Genomic DNA, 21,370 nt, shown 5'->3' with positions numbered 1-21,370 from the left:
TGTTTCCCTAAACCATGCAATAAAAGTTAATGGAAGCAGGCAATCGGTACTTACCTTAATTGAACATATTATAATCATTTACACTTCAATCAAATCTAGTGTCAAATATCATTTATTCACAAGAATAACAGTGTTTTCCCACAACTCCCTTAACCCTGATCGTCTTCTGGTAAATAGTCTCTGTGATAGCCTGATAAAGACCTCCTTTCCTTCCGAAAGGTGGTGGAAATAGAACACAGCATTTCAGTTGAAAGGAACAGTTTATAAAGCAGGCTAAAACCTCAGAGAGCCTTAGAGACATAACTACATGCCACTGATTCAAACGATGCAGTGCTGAGAATCTGTCACTTTTTGGTGTCTTTAATTTTTCCATTACTGTGGTCTGTCAGATGTAAATTTTATTTCATCTCTACTGCCATTCATAAATAGCATACTTTGGGCGTCAGTTCTATTGACCTCCCCCTCATATGTAAATACACAGATGAAATGCAAAATTTTGGCATTGCCCTAGATTCATGTAACAGATTTTGAGGGCTATCGCTTTTCATGATACTTTCTTTTCATACAAATGGAACAGATTCGGTGCATTGACTTTAATATTCTTATCTAGTTTTTTTTTGTACTTCCTTTTGTTGGAGCTTTTCGAGAAATGCAAATTGCTTTTGCAGTCATTTGAATTATTTATCTCGGAATCTTAAATGGACAAAATCTGTTTCGTTCAATGAAATGAGTTTCTTTCATTTTGCAGAAAAGTGCCATGCATCAAAGCTGAAGAGAACATTTGCAACAGCTCCTCAAACATGAATCTAATATCGATGTCAGTACACTGCAGACTTGCCCCGACCTACTACAATAAAGCTATAGCTCACGGGTGAGCTACAGCCGGTGGAGAAAATGCAACAATTTGAAACGCAAATGAAGCTGCAGATATTCCAGCTGAGGCCGTCAAATTTACTTCTGATATCAAGTCTGCAAATCATAACCATATGATTTTCGGAGGAAAAACAGCTCCGCTCCACCTGACTTCAGTAATTTGTATACTGTGATTATCTTCAACAAAGTAAATAAATCATGCTGGATAAAGCATCGAGACCGTTCTATCTTCCCTATAGAAGAAAGCATCCTGACATATATTTCCTAGAATCACCCACATTCCTTGCATTAATAAATCTCACCAGAGACATGTTATGTCTAACCGTTTTAAGTTTGTTCAAATTTTTGACCTAAAAGCAAATTTGAAATAAATATAATCAATTGTCAAGAAAAAAGGCTATTTGTTTCACTGATGAGCTTTAGGGAATGATGCCAACTGTTTATTCATTGTCTGACCGACATGTGAATCCACAGACACAGCAATGTCTTTGATTCTTTAATGCGCTCTGCAATAGCTGACAAAGTCACCTAATTGTAGCAAAATACAAGTCTGATGAAAGGGGAAAAAATGAATAGAGTATGCAAATCAACTGAAGCAACCGGAACATAATGGTATACACAGTCCTCTTTACTAACAGACGAGTTAAGGTAGAACCTAAAATAATAATGTTCATGGTATCATGACGTGAAGACAATGTTCTTAAAATAAACCGGGTAAATTCAATTCACTTTGTCATCCATGTTCGTTATGAATGGGGCATTTGAGAAAAGTAATGCATTTATTTGTCAATTTTCCTTCCAAAAGTATATCTTTATACACTATCCGATCTTTCAGTAGTTGTTTGAATCTTGCACTTGCCTACTGAAGATCTAGTGCAGGTGACCAAACGGGAATGCAACATGTTACGCCCCATCCTGTTAAGAATTGTGGGAAGGGTTGCACTGTCAAAGCGTCAGCAGAAAGAGCAGTAAAGGGTTGCGTAAAGGGCTCAATCACCTCGTTCACTTCCCAAATCATGTTTTCGTATTTTTTTTTAATTCATAAATGTATCAGAGAATACCAGTCAGCCATTGTGATCTTTCTAACAATCATTTTATAAATGCCCTCTGATAATGTATCATTCTGCCAAAAACATTGTATTGATAATAATTCAAAATTGACTTTTCAACATCTCAGTCAAAACAATGCATATCCTGTCTCTTCCAAAGTGAAAAATTCCAATTCATCTGATCGTGCCTCTTTTCGTCACCTTTTCTGTCAGTACCCTAGTATATATCCTGTGCATCTACCTTACTGAAATGACATACGTTCTGTTAGGAGATGGTCAAAATTGAAAATGCTACCTATATTGCTGCAGAACTTGCGAGATATACAGTTCCAGCTTCATCTTCCTGCACTTTTAATTTACACCTCATATAACAGAAGTACAAAGTGCACATATGTATGTTTTAATTCATTTTCAACATTCATTGCTACGTTCGGACGGGGGGGAGGTGAGGTGGTGGGTTGAGGGCGTGTTGTGAAGAGACCAGGGTGATGTGGCCAATCGAGTGAATTAGTATTCCAGGTTCCAGTCAAATTCTTTTGGGTTGGTGCTCATTTGCCTTAACAAGAAAAATCAAAAATTAATAAATATAGACTTTAAAATTAACCTCAACATGATGATCACAAAAGTCATGAGATGTTGTTGAATGCCAGTTTTCCAGTCTTCTGCCAAAGTCTTGAGTATCTCTCTTACATTTGTGTATAACTCATTAAGACTTACAATTGAAAGTGAGATGCAGGTAGTTAACTCTGTAGAATCACATATATAAGATAATACCATGTTAACACCAAATCCTTCATGGCAAAGATATTAAGACTTATAAGAGCACTTTTTGAAAGTCTTTCCTAATAGAATTTTAATTCGCAAAAAGCGATTTTTAAAAAAATATAACACATCTAAACTTCGGTTCCTAATTCTTTGCTTCTCTTCTCTGCATTTATGTCTTCTTAATGCTAAATATATCAGTGAAGTAATGGCAGCAGAGGCAAATCAAATTTCAGCAATTTAACATACTTGTCTGGTATTGGGGGAGGATGTTCTTGCTAAACGGTTGAAGTACACTGCATTGTGATTGTGACAGGATCATGAAGTTTGTGACCATCGTTAAACGTTCTGATCATAGTCTCTCAAAGTAAAGAGATAATTACAAACTGTTAACAACTACTTTAATTTCAAAGTAACCTGCACTGAATTGTTCATTTCTGTATTCTCAGTGGATCTATGTACCATTTTTATTGTAAGTGAATACTGGCCTCTGGGTCCAGTGGTATGTTATTTATGGCTTGCTTCAGATTATGTTGTCAGTAACATCTCTGTCATGAGGCTCCGTATTATTGGTTCTGTCCACTACTCCTGCGTGACAAAGCCCCTTATGTACCCAGTGAAGGGAACAACTAAGATGGCAAGAAGATGATTGCAGCTGCTTCGGTACTGTCTTTATCCCTCTGGGCTGCTACCATTTTCTTCCGGCAGTTCATTGTTCAGGAGCAAGTTGTCAAACACGGGAAGGGTTATGTACAGTCCTTTTTAAATCTAGACATCACTTTTGGCATTGCTTCAGTTGTGTTCTATACCTCAGTTACGATAATGACGATTTTATATATCTACATATCTCGGGCCAGCAACAGTCCAATGAATGATGTGGAAAATGAATCTGAATCACGTAAGGCTACCGTTTCTCCCAGTCTAGTGAACGGCAAAGTAACGAAACCAAATAATAGCAAAACAGCAATTACTCTTGATGAGTTGCCACACATCAGAACAAAACCTGACGCGATATAAAAAAAGTGAAACATCAGGTGGTATTAGGGTTCAAGGAGAGCAGAAGGTACTCTACAGAGAGTCAGTTCTCCTTATTCTGGCCCCCTCAGATGCGAGCAGTGAAGGTGCTTCACAAAACAGCACGAATGAATAAACTACACTGCACACCAGAGTAGACAACACCGCACTCTCTTCAATAAATATTTTCAAAAATACCAAAACAGTGATGCCTCTGACATCAAAGGACGAACAGCATCAGATGTCAACGGCAAGAATGGGCATGACAGAAAGAGCAGAACAATAGATGACTTTATCAACGTTACCAGAACACATACCCGTTCTGGTAACCCACGGGTGCGGTACTACCTGCCAGGCATTGTGCAATATGACCTTTAAGAAAACATTCAAGTTCCTTTTCCTGTGTCTGTGTAAGAGCACAAGTGCAACAAAATAAGACAGCAGTAACAGTCACAACGTAATGAATGCTTCCGTAAGATCCATCCAACAATTCAAGTAAACTACAAGCTCGTTTGGCCAGATCATGAGTGAAGTAGAGATTTTTATATGCCAGATTGTGAGCATATTTTAATTATCTGCATCGAAATGGTAATGTTTGGTGTAAATAACGTTTATGTTGCTCATCATAAAGTACGTATGGGTAAACTGGAATGCATTTCCCTAAAATTGTAAGCATGATAGCATATAGTATAAGAATTGATGTTGAAGAATGTTCGCTTTGCAGCCTTATTCAATTTTAAATAAAGCATCGCCTCCAGTGTGTTATATAAGAGTGATTTGGCTCTATTTATTCCAATTGCTTTTGAAGTCTGACCTGGAAATATGTCAACAATGCCGAGTTGGATCTCCCTTCCCTCTGGCGCAGAACTTGAACCCTATCCCAATATATTAAAAAGTCATCTTGCGACCGAATAAATTGACAGATCTGCTTTCTTGCATTGAAAAAGAAAGCTAATCAATCGTCCCTAATTCCTTCAAATCAGGCAGAGCACATTCTTGTTTTATGAGAGCATTGGTGACAAGTGCATGTGAGCTGCAGAGATAACAAATCAACCATACTATTAAGAAAAAATTTCAAGGAAGATAATAATTTCTATTTTAAAAATCACTCAGTTCTCCTAATTATCTGATAATTTTTAATTCAAGTCCTTGCTGATGGCAATGCATGACATTCCTTCCTGTAATGAATTTCTGACGTGTCTCAGCTTTAAAATCTCCAGATAAGTTATTGAACTGGAACAAAATTGAGTTCAATACTCACTGAACAATATGTAATTGAAAAATTAAGATTAATTAGAATCGGAAAAAATGTAGGCAGGTCTCCATTCTGGTCCAGAGCCTTGAGTAATGAAAAATAATTATTCAGCTAATTCTGTCAGTACATTTTATTTTAGAATTTTTGTCCATCAATCCGGCTGTTTGGCTTAATGCATTTAGCTGAATAACTCAGATGAGCAGACCAATGTTCTTGTCCTGAGTAGAAGATTCGTTCCTGATAATTATGTAACAGGTATATTCCTATAACGTACGTTTTAAAACTACAAAACATACATAAACACCTGCAATGTAGATTTTTTAGAAAGCCTTTCACGGGGAAGTCAGCAGACCCAAACATATCAGGAGATTGTACGATTAAAAATGAATTTCCCGAACCAAGAACTCATGGTGTATGCATTTAACACTTGGCCACATGGTGGTTTAAGTTTTCAGTTTCGGTCATGACCAGTGAAATTTTTAGTGCCATGTGACCTGTCCCCCCACTGCTGCTCAAATAAAATAATGAACAAGAAACTCTGCATAGAAATGAATATGGATTAATGAATTTACAGATAGAAACAAGCAAGTGTCGTGAAAAGCTCTCTAAGTATTTGTCCAAATCATTCTCAAACCTTCCATCTCAGTGTAAATCTGACGCAAAGCAAAATGGTGCAAGTGCCAGAAAATTGAGATAAAATAACAGGAGCAGCAAGAGCTGTGGTAAAAAGGAACTCCCCAGCTGCGAGACCCTGTGTGAAGAATTGGATCTCAACGTCCAACCATTGTTCTGGTTCAAATGTTTGCACACTTTGAGGCAGACAAAGTGCAATAGAAACTCTAAGGAAAATTTGTATTTCGGTGGTCCATTGCTGAATTAACATTTTCAAGTCACAATCCTGCATTTTCCAGCTAGCTGCTTTGTCAACTGTCGCCTTTTGTCAATGCTACTGAGGCGAATGCCCAGTGAAAAAAATAAGTTGAATACACTTGATGATGAACAATAGTTTTGCCATGTGACAACGCATAGCTCCAATCATACATACTGAGAGAAAACTGCTGAAATTATGATTTTCTTCAGAAAATATGTGCGCTGTTTTACGGGAAATAGGAAACTTAGTGGAAATGCACTCCATCTATTCAAAACGCCATTCTTTTCCAGCGACACACTTGTTTGCAATTTTTCACCTTGCCATTTCGGTATCTAAGGCAGATGCATATTCTAGCTCTGCTCAGGATCACAAAACCAATCATTTACCATCAACAACATCATCGTGAGAAACAGGTATAACATATTCAGCTGCACAGGTTGATTTCTCATTAACTGTATGTCCCTCGACAGCTGCAGATGTAAGGGCTTGAGAAATAGAGCAAGAGTAGGCAAGTCAGCCAGCCCCCTCGAGAATCTTCCATCATTTGATACAATCATGGCTGATCTCACCTTGGCATCGGCCTCAAGTCCACTTTCTTGTCTGTCTCCATAAGTCTTTAACCAATTGTTACTTAAAAGTCTATCTCCCATTTGAATTCACTCAATGTTCTGGCCAAAAAAGCAATCTAGAGTATCGACTTTCACAGATCTCTGCCCATTTCAGAGAAGTAATTCCTCCTAATTTCTGTTTGAAATCTGCCCTTTTTTATATAGTGCGAGATTGAACCACAGGGTGAAACATTTATCTAATTTCTTAATCCACTTTAGCGTCTTCTGTACCTCAATGGAGATCTTCTCATTCTTCTAATGCAAGCCAGATTTGCATTGTTGAAAAGTATTCAACACTTCTTCATAAGACGATGTTGGACGTCGAGATCCAATTGAAGGAGTTAAGATTCCCAACACAGGATCACAAAATGCGGCAAATTTAGATTCTTTTCGAGCTCAAAACAATTCACCTTTCGAGCGACCTTTTTTGATAGTTTCCTCAAACACAGGAGCTTCCCCGTTTACCAAGTGAGCACACAGATTTAGTGATTAATAAGCTATCCGCCAGATGAGCGACAAACGTCTGAGAGTGTCTACACGTCATTGAGCCATATTATACGTTCTTCTGAAACAGGTGGAAACAGAGACGTGTCAGAGAGTTGTCCAAACTTTACGCATAAGATGCAAGGTCGCCGATTTCAAGAGTGACTCTAAGACTTGTTTACTGAAGGACAATAGCCGATTCTGCTTGGGTTTTGGTTATTTTCAAGATTCAACTTTCGAGGAGAAAATTGCTCAGCTACAGAGGATTACTGTGCAGAATGGTGGGAAATATTTTTTTTTCTTTTTTTTATGCTTTTTTTCTAATCTTGCATTCTCCTGCTGAAGCATCTAACACTGCATTGGCCAATTCAATCCACGTCTGTCTACTTGGGTTGGGTTATTCTTTACTTCAGTTCTTTTTATGTATGCCTCCTCTTATGGCAAACTCTCAGACACTGCAGCAGGAAATTATGTCACGTTTGGGGGATTGTAATACTTAGTGGAGGATGAAGTTGACACTGTGCCAGAAGTGGAGTTGGGCAGCATTCATGTGGCTTCTTGATTAAACCATTCGGATTCAGTTCAAACTGACCAACTTGTCTACAGAATTGCTCCCTTCTGCAAATAGGTCGGAAACCCTTCGACCAGAACAGTATTAATGATTCCTTATCTGGTTTGACAAGTCTGAAGCATTCACGCTGATCAAACAAGGAGATCGAGTGGGTGCTCACTGTGAGCATTCGGCCTAGAAATCAGCTCTGGAAAAAAAGTGTGTATCATATGAGTGGAGTGAATTCAAAATATGGCTGCATCAAGACGTATTATTGACGTGATGCTGAAGTAAAGGAATGCTCGTGAGTCCTTGTGGAATGTCTGGATCAGCTGGAGATTCCAATGACTTCTGATAAAACCAGCAAACGCTCTACTTCTGAGCAAAAATGTCGAGATTCACGTCCCACTTGCTCCACAGGTGACATCAATGCACAAGTTGATCTTCACATAAGCCTAGCTTCTGCTGGCTCCCTTGTGCCAAAGGATAATGCAACATTTTTGACTGAAGAGGCCTCCGAACGTGAGTAATTCCGCCACAAATGTGTTCTACCAGCAAAATCAAAGCCGGGACATTGTCAGAGTTTGGTTATGCTGAGCAGCGCTGCAACTCCAGTGATTTTAAATTTCAGAAAGTTTTCGCTTCCAATCAAGAAATCAGTTGAGAAGTGAGGACTTTGGAGACTTTATCGCTACACTCGAACAGAAATAATGTCTGTTCGATGCTGTTTTGGAGAATTGGAGGGCGTTCTTTGCATGGCAGACTTTTTTTGTGTGTTAAATGATAATCACATTCACAGATAGGAGGTGATTTCGCAAAAGCTAACTTTCTACATATTTTGCAACGCCAATTATTAATGGTGGTCAATGTGACTCCAAGATAAGCCTGAGTTAAATATTCCACTCATATTCTGATGGAGAAACACACAGGGATCCCTGCTATGGCAAGGGTGTGTGGTTTTACTGCAAGGATGTGACCAACAATGATATTTCATTTAGAAAGCAAATATTTTGTAATGCCTAATTTGATATGTCAATTCAATCGATGTTGCAGGTCCTGTAAATTGTATTCTCAGTAGTTTGTTGAATATGATAATGGTCTCTTAAGAATGCTTATTCAAAATAACCATATATGGTGGTCATGTTCCTACAAGGATTTAGACAGATATAATGAACATGAAGGGTGTGTTGCAGTAGAATAGAAGCCATACGTGCAGGTTGCTAATATACATAGCAGTAGGAATGACAGCAACTAATTCTAAGATAGTTAATGCTCGATTTTTGCACACCATAGTGCTCTCCATTATTTTGATTTCAAATATCTAATGTTTACCTTGTACGATTTCGGTGTCATTCTAAAAATCAATTCTCACATAAGCTTTTGTGGGAGCCGTACAGACTTTTCATTAACCCACAGCTGAATTATAGAACGCCCACAATGAGGAAACAGGCCCTCCAGCCCAACAAGTCCACACTGACCTTCTGAAGATTAGCCCACCCGAACGCATTCCCCTATCCGGATACTCTACATTTGCTCCTAACCTACAAATAGGCAACTTGATATGGCTAATTCGCCTGGCCTGCACGTCGTTGGATTGTGGGAGAAAAGCCGGAGCATCCAGACGAGACCCATGCAGACACGGGGAAAATATGCAAACTCCACTCAGACAATCGCCTGAGGGTAAAATCGAACGCAGATCGCCGATGCTCTAAGGCCTCAGTGCTAACCACTGAGCCACCGTGCCGCCAATAGCAACTCTGGCTACCACACTTTAGAAAGGATGTGGTTGCACTGAAGGAGGTACAGAGGATGATGGTGGGGATGGAGAGTTTTAGCAGTGATGGGGAGCTGAATTAGCTCGTGTTGCTTTCTTTGGAGTAGAGAACACTGATAGGGTGCCTGATTGATGTGTATAATATAGAACATAGAACATAGAACATAGAAGAATACAGCGCAGTACAGACCCTTGGGCCCTCGATGTTGCGCCGATCCAAGCCCACCTAAACTACACTAACCCACTATCCTCCATATACCTATCCAATGCCCTCTTAAATGCCCATAAAGAGGGAGAGTCCACCACTGTTACTGGCAGGGCATTCCATGAACTAACGACTCGCTGAGTGAAGAACCTACCCCTAACATCAGTCCTATATCTACCCCCCCTTAATTTAAAGCTATGCCCCCTTGTAATACCCGACTCCATACGCGGGAAAAGGTTCATACTGTCGACCCTATCTAACCCCCTAATCATCTTGTACACCTCAATCAAGTCACCCCTAAACCTTCTTTTCTCTAGTGAAAACAGCCCCAAGTGCCTCAGTCTTTCCTCATACGATTTTCCTTCCATACCAGGCAACATCCTGGTAAACCTCCTCTGCACCCGTTCCAATGCCTCCACATCCTTCCTATAGTATGGCGACCAAAACTGCACACAATATTCCAGATGCGGCCGTACCAGAGTCTTATACAACTGCATCATGACCTCAGGACTCCGGAACTCAATTCCTCTACCAATAAAAGCCAGTACGCCATATGCCTTCCTCACCGCACTAGTTACCTGGGTGGCAACTTTCAGAGATCTGTGTACATGGACACCAAGATCCCTCTGCTCATCCACACTACCAAGTATCCGACCATTAGCCCAGTACCCCATCTTTTTGTTATTCTTCCCAAAGTGAATCACCTCGCACTTAGCTACATTGAATTCCATCTGCCACCTTTCTGCCCAGCTCTGCAGCTTCTCTATATCCTGCTGTAACCTGCCACATGCTTCCTCACTGTCAACAACTCCTCCGACTTTCGTATCATCCGCAAACTTGCTCACCCAACCTTCTAACCCCTCTTCCAGGTCATTTATAAAAATGACAAACAGCAATGGTCCCAAAACAGATCCTTGCGGAACACCGCTAGTGACGGCACTCCATGAAGAAACTTTGCCATCAACTACTACCCTCTGTCTTCTTCCATCCAGCCAATTCCTAATCCAAACCTCCAACTCACCCTCAATGCCATATCTCCGTATTTTCTGCAGTAGCCTACCATGTGGAACCTTATCAAACGCCTTACTAAAATCCATATATACCACATCTACCGCTTTCCCCTCATCAACCTCCTTCGTCACCTTTTCAAAGAATTCAATAAGGTTTGTGAGGCACGACTTGCCCTTCACAAAACCATGCTGACTATCCTTGATCACATTATTCCTATCCAGATGTGCATAAATCCTATCCCTTACAATTCTCTCTAAGACTTTGCCCACAACAGAAGTGAGACTCACTGGCCTATAGTTACTAGGGCTATCCCTACTCCCCTTTTTGAACAAGGGAACCACATTTGCTATCCTCCAGTCTTCTGGGACTACTCCTGTAGACAAAGAGGACATAAAAATCAAGGCCAATGGCTCTGCAATCTCCTCCCTTGCTTCCCAGAGAATCCTAGGATAAATGCCATCAGGCCCAGGGGACTTATCTATTTTAAATATGATAATATGATTAGGGACCTCGATAGGGTGGATAGAAAGCACCGGTTCTCGCTAGTTGAAGACTTACCAAGATGGTATAATTTCAAAGTGAAAGGAAGGAGATTTAGGGGGAATTTTGTTATGAAAATTCACATGGATGGTGACGACTGCTTAGATCGCATTGTTTTGGAGGGTAGTTGAGGAGGAAAACTTTTAAAATAGTTGGATGAGAATTTGAAATGTCATTGTATTTAAGACTCTGTGCCAATTGCTGCAAAGTGCGACAAGAGCATTGTAAAGTTTTTTTTTCCCCTGGAGCAGTCTCATTAATCCAAATGGCCTTTATTGAACTGTCCGATTTGGTGGCTCATTGGAGCTGCAATTCTGTGCAACAATCTGATGTAAAGTTTACAGTATTTTTGAAATATGTCAAGATTAGTTCTGGGGAAAAGCCATGGATTCATTTATGGAAAATTATGTTTAATTAATTTGATTAAGTTGATTAATTTGATTCAGTTTTTTTAAAATGAGCAAACAGGAAGATCGTATAAGGATAGTTTAGTTGTTGTAGTGCACATGCTCTTCAAAAAAGCCACATTAAACGTCATGTTAAATACTTGTATCTAAGGATAAAATTCATCACATAAAAACCGGCAAACCCACATATGCTGGTTATAAAAAGAATGATATTGCACGCAGTCTTGGTACTACTATAACAATTCAAAACAAGATATTGATAGATTAACTGAACTGTCGCAAATCAAATACACGATCAGTAAATATGAAATGGGGGACTGGGGTTGGACTGGGGTGTATAAAGTTGAAAATCACACAACACCAGGTTATAGTCCAACAGGTTTATTTTTCGAAGCACTGCTCCTTCATTAGGTCGTTGTAAACACTCCACAACGTTTAGAAAGCTAGGTGCTTCCAAATAAGCCTATTGGGCTATAACCTGGTGTTGTATGATTTTTTAACTAAACAAATATGAAGCCATTCACTACAGACAACAATAAGGACAAAGTGCTTCGAAATAGAAAAATGTTTGAAACATTGCAGACCAAATGAGGCATTGTAGACATGGCTATCTTGAAGGGAAATAACAAGAAACAAATTTGCCTCAATTTCTGGGCTCCTAACTAATACAGTGTAGGAGATCCGACGTTACTATGCGTAGTGTCCCCATGGTTGAAACAGAATTTCTGTGTTCAGGTCCAACCCCAGGTCTTGATAGTCACAAACTGTAGCATTCATAACGTGACTCGACAGATTGGTTCTCAATTTGCAAATTCATTTTATACACTCTTGCAGATGGCAAGAGCAGGTATTTCCGTCTCTGCTATGCTAATGACAGAATCATGTCCTTCAAGCGAAGCAGCTAACAAGAGGCAAGTGGCCTGTTGCCGGAAATCCAAGCATGAAAATGGATGTGTGCGCTATAATCATACAGACGTGAGACAATAACCAGAATCTTTAAAAAAAATGCAGGATAGGTGAACACATTGGATGTGATACAATTCATTAAAGTAACGCACAAAAGAGGGAGCATGTCGTGGGGATATATATTCCCGTGTATAGAGAAGTGAAATGTATTCCCAGAAGGAAAAATTCTGGGGACTCAATCATGTACATGAACATTAATGCCTTGAAAGAAAGGGGTTCATCAATTTCTCTGAAGACTCAAAGCTAGGTAAGAACAATAGGAACGTGGATGTGGAGGAGACGGTTTTGGACTGGGGTTAGTAAAGTTGAAAATCACACAACACCAGGTTATAGTCCAACAGGTTTATTTGGAAACGCTATCTCTGGGGACACTGCTCCTTCGTCAGGTGGTTGTGAAGTTGAACACTTGGAGAATAATTGGAGGACACAGGGAGCCTTAAAGAAATGTGAATAGAACCTGTGACTCTACCACAAATTGATAGATGAATTACAACGTGGGAAGAGTCATATTGCCCATTTGATTTGGACTCCCCAAACATAGGTAGTGTCTTTCTTGAACTGAGGTGGCAAATGCAATTAAAGGTAACGGTATGAGATATGGGGACGTGATACAAAGATAGGGAATCCTCAATAAAGGGATGGATATTAAGATGAACAGAAAAAAGGAGAAATCATTGATTGCATTCCTGCAGTGCCTTGAGAGTAGCAGGACTGGTGCTAAGTTGGTGAAGAAGGTTTAGATATCATTGTCTTTTGTTGTAAGAAGTGTAGAATTCAAAAGCAAGAATGTTATAATCGAATGGTACGAAGTGCTAGTTAGGCAACAGTAGAAATGTCATGTGTAATTCTGTTCACCACGTGGCAGTAATGACACAACTGCGATGAAGAGATGAAAGAGGAGATTAATAATCATGTTGCTGAGAGTTGGAAATTGCAACTAAAATGCCAGATTTGACTGCCTAAGCTTGTTTTCCTTAGAACTGAGGAAGGTGTGAGTTTATTTGTTTCCAATGTCCAGAATTATGCGGGACATAGATTTAGTCACTCCAAGATGGAGGACAGGAAAAAATTCTGGCTGTAACAGCTGCTTCTTTTTTGAGGTAATTTCAGTGTTGGAGGTGATTTCCTCGAATCCCAAGAGCAACAATTACTGTTCCACGTGCTTTTGCATTGTTTTGGAACTTTGGAGATAAAAAAAATCAAAACAGCAACACTTCTAAAAGGGAGAAGGACAGACAAAGGACGCACATGGTGAGGTCAGTGCAGGAGAGAGAGAAAGAAAGAAACTGACACCACAGTGAACCTGCACAGTTACTGCCTTTGCTGTTTGAATTCATGTATGGCTGGCCATAACAGTGCATCTGGGAAAATTAACAAACAGTGAAATTCACAACTGATCTTGGAGGAACTGTTTGGATGAAGTCACAGCACAGAAACAGTTACGTGAATAGTTTTAAGCGTGGCCTACAGAAACTCTGCAGTAGTGAGTAGAGTGGATTCTTTCTTGATTATACTTTTTTTTAGATATGTCTCTTGATTAAACTTAAAATATAAGCCATAAGTATTAATTTAGCCTGGAGCAGTGTTTTGTAAAGGAATAAGATGGTGTTATTTTCTGGGTCTGGAGATGGTGAAGGAGCAAAAATGGCCTTTAATAGAGTGGTATGGGCTTTTTGTCAGATGTGGGAGTTTAAGGAGAGTTTATGGGTTACTGTTGATTATATCTGCAATAAATGCTGTTGGTTGCAAATCCTGTCAGATCGAGTGGATCGTTTGGAGAGACAGTTAGAGGAAATGAAGAATTTGTAACAGCAACGGTATGTGATGGATGGCAGTTATAGGAAGGAGGGAAAGTCGCAGATACAGTCATATAGATATGTTTTCTCCAGTAAAGTTAATAAAGGGAAGCAGTTAGTGCAGGAGTCTTCTATGGCTATTCCCATTTCAAACACATATGCTGTTTTGGAAAGTGTAGGGGGTGATCAATTCACAGGGGAATGTAGCACGAACAGCCAAGTTTCTGATGTTCAGATTGGCTATAATGCAATGAGGGATACGTCGGATTCCAAGAGATCAATTGTGTTAGGGGACTCTCTAGTCCGAGGTACAGATAGACATTTCAGTAGCCAGCAGCGAATAATCACAATGGTGTGTTGCTTCCCTAGTGCCAGCATCAAGGATGTCTCAGAGAGGGTACATAATGTTCTCAAGAGGGAGAGGGACCAGCAAGAGGTTATTGTCCACATTGGAACCAATGACATAGGAAGGGGAAAGGTTGAGATTCTGAAGGGAGATTACAGAGAGTTAGGCAGCAATTTAAAAAGGAGGTCCTCAAGAGTAGTAATATCTGGATTACTCCAAGTGCTACAAGCAAGTGAGGGCAGGAATAGGAGGATAGAGCAGATGAATGCATGGCGGAGGAGCTAGTGTATGGGAGAAATATTCACACTTTTGGATCATTGGAATCTCTTTTGGGTAGAGGTGACCTGTACAAGAAGGACGGATTACAACTATATTGGAAGGGGACTTGCTAGAGGACTTAAACTAGAAAGGTTGGGGGTGGCGGTGGGACCCAGGGAGTTGGTGAGGAAAGAGATCAATTAGAGACTGGTACAGTTGAGAACAGAAGCGAGTCAAACAGTCAGGGCAGGCAGGGACAAGGTAGGACTAATAAATTAAACTGCATTTATTTCAACGCAAGGGGCCTAACAGGGAAGGCAGATGAACTCAGGACATTGTTAGGAGACTGGGATATCATGGCAATTACAGAGACATGGTTCAGGGATGGGCAGGACTGGCAGCTTAATGTTCCAGGATACAAATGCTACAAAAAGGACAGAGAGGGAGGCAACAGAGAAGGGCAAGTGGACTTTTTGATAAGGGATAGCATTACAGCTGCACTGAGGGAGGATATTCCCAGAAACACATCTATGGAAGTTATTTTGGGTGGAACTGAGAAATAAGAAAGGGATGATCACCTTAATGGGATTGTATTACAGACCCCCTAATAGTCAGAAAGGAAATTGAGAAACAAATTTGTGAGGAAATCTCAGCAATATGTAAGAATAATAGGGTGGTTATGGTAGGGGATTTTAACTTTCCAAACATAGACTGGAACTGCCATAGTGTTAAGGGTTTAGATGGAGAGGAATTTGTTAACTGTGTACAAGCAACATTTTTGATTCAGTATGTGCATGTAGCTACTAGAGAAGGTGCAAAACTTGACTGACTCTTGGGGAAAAAGGCAGAACAGGTGACTGAGGTATCAGTGGGGGTGGGCGGGGGGGGGGGGGGGGCACTTTGGGGCCAGCGACCATAATTCTATCAGATTTAAGATAGCAATGGAAAAGGATAGACCAGATCTAAAAGTTGAAGTTCTAAATTCAAAAAAGGACAATTTTGATGGTATGAGGCAAGAACTTTCAAAAGATGATTATGGGCAGATGTTCGCAAGATAAGGGACAGCTGGAAAATGGGAAGCCTTCAGAAATGAGATAACGAGAGTCCAGAGCAAGTACATTCCTGTAAGCCCCGCCCCTCCAACCGCCACCAGGACAGAACCCCACTGGTCCTCACCTACCAGCCCACCAATCTCCATGTACAGCGCATCATCCGCCGTCATTTCCGCCACCTCCAAACAGACCCCACCACCAAGGATATATTTCCCTCCCCTCCCCTATCAGCATCCCTCCGTGACTCCCTCGTCAGATCCACACCCCCCACCAACCCAACCTCCACTCCCAGCACCCTCCCCTGCAACTGCAGGAGGTGTAAGACTTGCGCCCACACCTCCCCCCTCACCTCCCTCCAAGGCCCCAAAGGAAACTTCCATATCTGCCACAAATTCACCTGCACCTCCACACACATCATCTATTGCATCCTCTGCACCCGATGTGGCCTCCTCTATATTGGGGAGACAGGCCGCCTACTTGCGGAGCGTTTCAGAGAACACCTCTGGGACACCCAGACCAACTAACCCAACCACCCTGTGGCTGAACACTTCAACTCCCCCTCCCACTCCACCAAGGATATGCAGGTCTTTGGACTCCTCCATCGCCAGACCTCAACAACACGACGGTTGGAGGAAGAGCACCTCATCTTCCGCCTAGGAACCCTCCAACCACAAGGGATGAACTTGGATTTCACTAGTTTCCTCATTTCCCCTCCCCCCACCTTGTCTCAGTCAAATCCATCGAACACAGCACCACCTTCCTAACCTGCAATCTTCTTCCTGACCTCTCTGCCCCCACCCCAGTCTGACCTGTCACCCTCACCTTGACCTCTTTCCACCTATCGCATTTCCAACGCCCATCCCCCAAGCCCCTCCTCCCTACCTTTTATCTTAGCCTGCTGGACACACTTTCCTCATTCCTGAAGAAGGGCTTATGCCCAAAACATCAATTCTCCTGTTCCCTGGATGCTGCCTGACCTGCTGCGCTTTTCCAGCAACACATTTTCAGCTCTGAGCTCCAGCATCTGCAGACTTCACTTTCTCCTCATTCCTGTAAGGGTGAAACAAAAGGCTGGTAGGTATAGGGAATGGTGGATGACTAAAGAAACTTAGGGTTTGGTTAAGAGAAAGAAGGAAACATATGTCAGATATAGACAGGATAGATCGAGTGAATCCTTAGAAGGGTATACAGGCAGTAGGGGTATACTTAAGAGGGAAATCAGGAGAGCAAAAAAGGGGACATGAGATAACTTTGGCAAATAGAATTAAGGAGAATACAAAGGGGTTTTACAAATACATTAAGGACAAAAGGATAACTAGGGAGAGAATAGAGCCCCTCAAAGATTGGCAAGGTAGCCTTTGTGTGGAGCCCCAGAAAATTGGGGAGATATTAAATGAGAATTTTGCACGAGTATTTACTGTGGAAAAGCATATGGAAGATATAGAATGTAGGGAAATAGATGGTGACATCTTGAAAAATGCCCAGATTAGAGAGGACCAAATGTTGGATGTTTTGGAATGCATAAAGGTGGATAAATCCCCAGGACCTGAACAGGTGTACTCTCAAACTCTGTGACAAGCTAGCAAAGTGATTTCTGGGCATCTTGCTCAGGTATTTGCATCATTGATAGTCACAGGTGAGGTGCCAGAAGACCGGAGGTTGGCCACTGTTTAAGAAGGCCGGTAAGGACAAGCCATGGATCTATAGACCAGTGAGCCTGACTTCAGTGGTCGGCAAGTTGTTGGTGGGAATCCTGAGGGATGGGATGCACATGTATTTGGAAAGGCAAGGACTGATAAGGCACAGTCAACATGGCTTTGTGCATGGGAAATCATGTCTCACAAAATTGATTGAGTTTTTTGAAGAAGTAACAAAGAGGATTGATAGGGCAGAGCAGTAGATGTGATCTATATGGACTTCAGTAAGCATTCAACAAGGTTCCCCATGGGAGACCGGTTAGCAAGGTTAGATCTCACGGAATACAGGGAGAACTAGCCATTTGGATACTAAACTGGCTCAAAAGTAGAAGACAGAGGGTGGTGGTGAAAGGTTGTTTTTCAGACTGGAGGCCTGTGACCAATGGAGCACCACAAGGATCAGTGCTGGGTCCATTACTTTTCATCATTTATATAAATGGTTGGAATGTGAGCATAAGAGATATAGTTAGTAAGTTTGTAGATGACACCAAATTTGGAGGTGTAATAGACACCAGGATCTTGATCAGATGGGCCAAAAGGCTGAGAGTTGGCAGATGGAGTTTAATTCAGATAAATGCAAGGTACTGCATTTTGGGAAAGCAAATCTTAACAGGACTTATACACTTCATGGTAAGGTCCTAGGGAGTGTTGCTGAACATAGAGACCTTGGAGTGCAGGTTCATAGATCCTTGAAAGTGGAGTCACATGTAGATAGGATAGTGAAGAAGCCATTTGGTATGCTTTCCTTTATCAGTCAGAGCACTGAGTACAGGAGTTGGGAGGTCATGTTGTGGCTGTACAGGACATTGGTTAGACCACTGTTGGAATACTGCATGCAATTCTGGTCTCCTTCCTATCGGAAAGATGTTGTGAAACTTGAAAGGGTTCAGAAAAGACTTACAAGGATGTTGCCATGGTTGGAGGATTTGAGCTATAGGGAGAGGCTGAACAGGCTGGGGCTGTTTTCCCTGAAGTATTTGAGGCTGAGTGGTGACTTTATCGAGGTTTACAAAATCATGAGGGGCACGGATAAGATAAATAGACAAAGTCTTTCCCTGTGCTGGAGGAGTCCAGAACTAGAGGGCATAGGTTTAGGGTGAGAGGGAAAAGATATAAAAGAAACCTAAGGGTAAATCTTTTCATGCAGAAGATGGTACATGTGTGGAATGAGCTGCCAGAGAAAGTGGTAGAGGCTAGTACAATTGCAACATTTAAAAGGCATTTGGATGGGTATATGAATAGGAGGGCTTGGGAGGGATATGGGGCGTTTGCTGGCATGTGGTACAAAATTGGGTTGGGATATTTGGTCGGCATCTCTATGACTCTATGAGTCGACAGGAATGACATGTTTATCCTAGTAGAGATGCCTACTTCTATGCGGTACAGATTTGAAGGAATATAGGGGAAATGAGGAGAAGTATTTCAACTAGAAGGTCACAGATGAATGGAATTCTCTTTTCATTTGATTATAAACGTACAAACATTCCATTTGCACCTGAATGTTGTAACTTTCAGAGAGCTCACTGTCAATGATTGACAGGCAGAGTTGTTCTATGAAAAGAGATAAAAAAAAGTTATATTCCTCATGTAAAACAATGAGAGATAATCACATTGGATGTTATATTTAATTTAAAAGGACTGGCATAGTTGCCTTCTAAAAAATGGTTCCACTGGCTGGCAGAGTATCCGAGAGTTAATATCTGTGAAAATGAAAGGTAGGGGTGTGAGATTGTAACAATAATAGTAATATATATTGCAATTGTCATAGCTGGATGGATACTGATTGGAAAGAAGGATTGTCTCTGGACTTCAAATGAACTGCTCAGATTGATTGTCTAGAGTTAGAAATTATATGTTTCTTGTTAACTTAGCTACGGTTGACAAGATATCATGATATTTTTAGAAATTGTCACTTTTATTCCCATCGTTGTAAATAATTCTTCTATGTTGCATTATGACTTCATGAGTGAAACCCCAGAGAATATTAGTACATCTGTGTTCAAATTCTTAAAACAAACAGCCTTAGAGATTGAACATCTTTGTATCACTTAGGAGTTCACTATAAATAAAATCCACGTTTCTTTTGCTCATCTGAGTACTTTCAGAGATCCATCACCTCGACCACTTTCAAAATTTGAAAACAAACTGAAAATGGTTTTGAGATCAACTCAGCTTGTGTCCATATACTACCCGATCCTGGCAGTAGCTGGAGTGCCTGGTGAGTTATATTCCTGTGTGTGAATCACATTTTTAAATTGTGCACATATATCTATGCCTGTTGCCTGCTAATCCCATTGCATTGATGTCTAACTTGCCATGCACTCACTGAGAAATGTCCTCCATTGACGGTGTCTTGTCTCCTCCAAAATGTAACCTTTCTCCTAATATCTTCGCTCCAAGAATTTCATTAGTCTTTCCTTCCATTTCATTCCCACTTAGTCTCAAAGTTGTCTGTCCTTTTGTTCCGAGCACTTCTGACCTTGGCATTTGCCAACTGTCTTGTGATTGTGCATTGTGTTCTTTTATAAGTTTTCTGACTTTTACTCTTTATGTAGTCTCTCTTCTGATCTTTCTCCTGGGCATTGTTATCTCTCTGACTGCCAGTTACATACATAGTTGTTTCCACAAGCACATTTTCTTCTTTCCTGGGCTATTATCTTCTTCTGTAAAAGCTGGCAATTTTGTATCATTTTCTTCTTTTGTTTGTTGTTTCCTCCTCGATTTCTAAAACTGATAACCTTTTTTGTTATCCAACTTAATCTTTAAATTCAGATGCCTAAAACATTCATGCAGAAAAAGAAAATTAGAATGTGAATCAGAAGCTCATCAGCACAAACATCAGAATGAGATAAATTAATACAAGTGGTGAACATTAAATCTAACATTAACACAGTTAATGCTTACCGTTGATACAAGTTATTCATTTACTGTTTTCATGTTTTCCACAGCTAATTTGGTGGCAATCGTGGTTCTGTCTAAGGGAAAATGTGGCCTATCCAAAAGTGTAACTCAATACCTAGTGGCTATGGCAACAGCAGATCTCATGGTGATCATTTGTAATGTTGTACTACACAGGATAGTTGCTCTATATCGCTTCAAATTTTTCCTGATTTACACTTCTGTGTGCAGACTCATTCTATTCCTCTCTCCAACTGCTGTGGACATTTCTGTCTGGCTCACGGTTGCATTTACTTTCGAGCGTTTTGTAGCTATTTGTTGGCCAAAGCTGAAAACAAAATATTGCACTGAGAAAACTGCCACTCGAGTTATCATCATATTGAATCTTTTCTTTTGCATAAAAAACATCCCATGGCCTATCTTTCATGTTTCACATTTCATAGTTGACAATATACCACGGGGTTGTATAGAATCATCAGCAATTTACCTACAGTTTGCAGGGATAGCATTTTCTTATTTAGAACAGCTTTTAACACCAATTCTTCCGTTCCTTTTGATTTTAAGCTTTAACATTCTCACAGTCAGGTGCATTTTAGTGGCCAGTCATGCCCGCAGGAATCTTCGGATCCACAAGAACAATGAGGAAAAAGGCGAGGACCTCGAAATGAACAATCGGAGAAGGTCCATTGTTTTACTTTTTGCAATATCTGCCAATTTTCTCCTGCTGTGGATAACAACAGTGTCATGTTTCATTCTTTTTCGAATTAAAAGCTATTTTAATTACAGATCGATCTTCAGCCCCTTGGAAATTTTCAAAACGGTAGGCATCATGCTGCAGCTTCTGAGCTCCTGCACAAACACTATCATTTATGCAGTGACCCAGAATAGGTTTAGACAGGAGCTGTTCAATATACTGAAACGTCATTTTACTATTATTGGAAAACGGAGTGACTAA

At 40.6% G+C, this 21,370-nt stretch overlaps 1 protein-coding gene across 1 annotated transcript; it reads left to right on the top strand.

The window, feature by feature from the left end:
* Nucleotides 1–3,506: 3,506 nt before the first annotated feature.
* On the top strand, nt 3,507–21,370 carry LOC148140637 (growth hormone secretagogue receptor type 1-like). The gene is made up of 4 exons (XM_087978976.1): nt 3,507–3,620; nt 7,007–7,196; nt 7,886–7,987; nt 20,466–21,370. Exons 1-4 carry the CDS (start codon nt 3,507–3,509, stop codon nt 21,368–21,370), a joined length of 1,311 nt encoding a protein of 436 aa, XP_087835102.1.

Source organism: Chiloscyllium plagiosum, unplaced genomic scaffold (assembly GCF_037043375.1).
Source record: "Chiloscyllium plagiosum isolate Xiang-an unplaced genomic scaffold, Cpla_swu_hap1 HiC_scaffold_35, whole genome shotgun sequence".
Lineage (NCBI taxonomy): Eukaryota > Metazoa > Chordata > Chondrichthyes > Orectolobiformes > Hemiscylliidae > Chiloscyllium > Chiloscyllium plagiosum.
The sequence above is the reverse complement of the archived record's forward strand: the minus strand, read 5'-3'. Positions and strand labels throughout refer to the sequence as shown.

Excerpts from the sequence above, each read along its gene's own strand:
- LOC148140637 (XM_087978976.1), top strand. The coding sequence starts at position 3,507 with ATGACGATTTTATATATCTACATATCTCGGGCCAGCAACAGTCCAATG. Across the intron at positions 3,621-7,006 it reads CCAGTCTAGTGAACGGCAAA|GTGGAAACAGAGACGTGTCA; the intron begins GTAACGAAACCA and ends CTTCTGAAACAG. Across the intron at positions 7,197-7,885 it reads GAGGATTACTGTGCAGAATG|GTGACATCAATGCACAAGTT; the intron begins GTGGGAAATATT and ends CTTGCTCCACAG.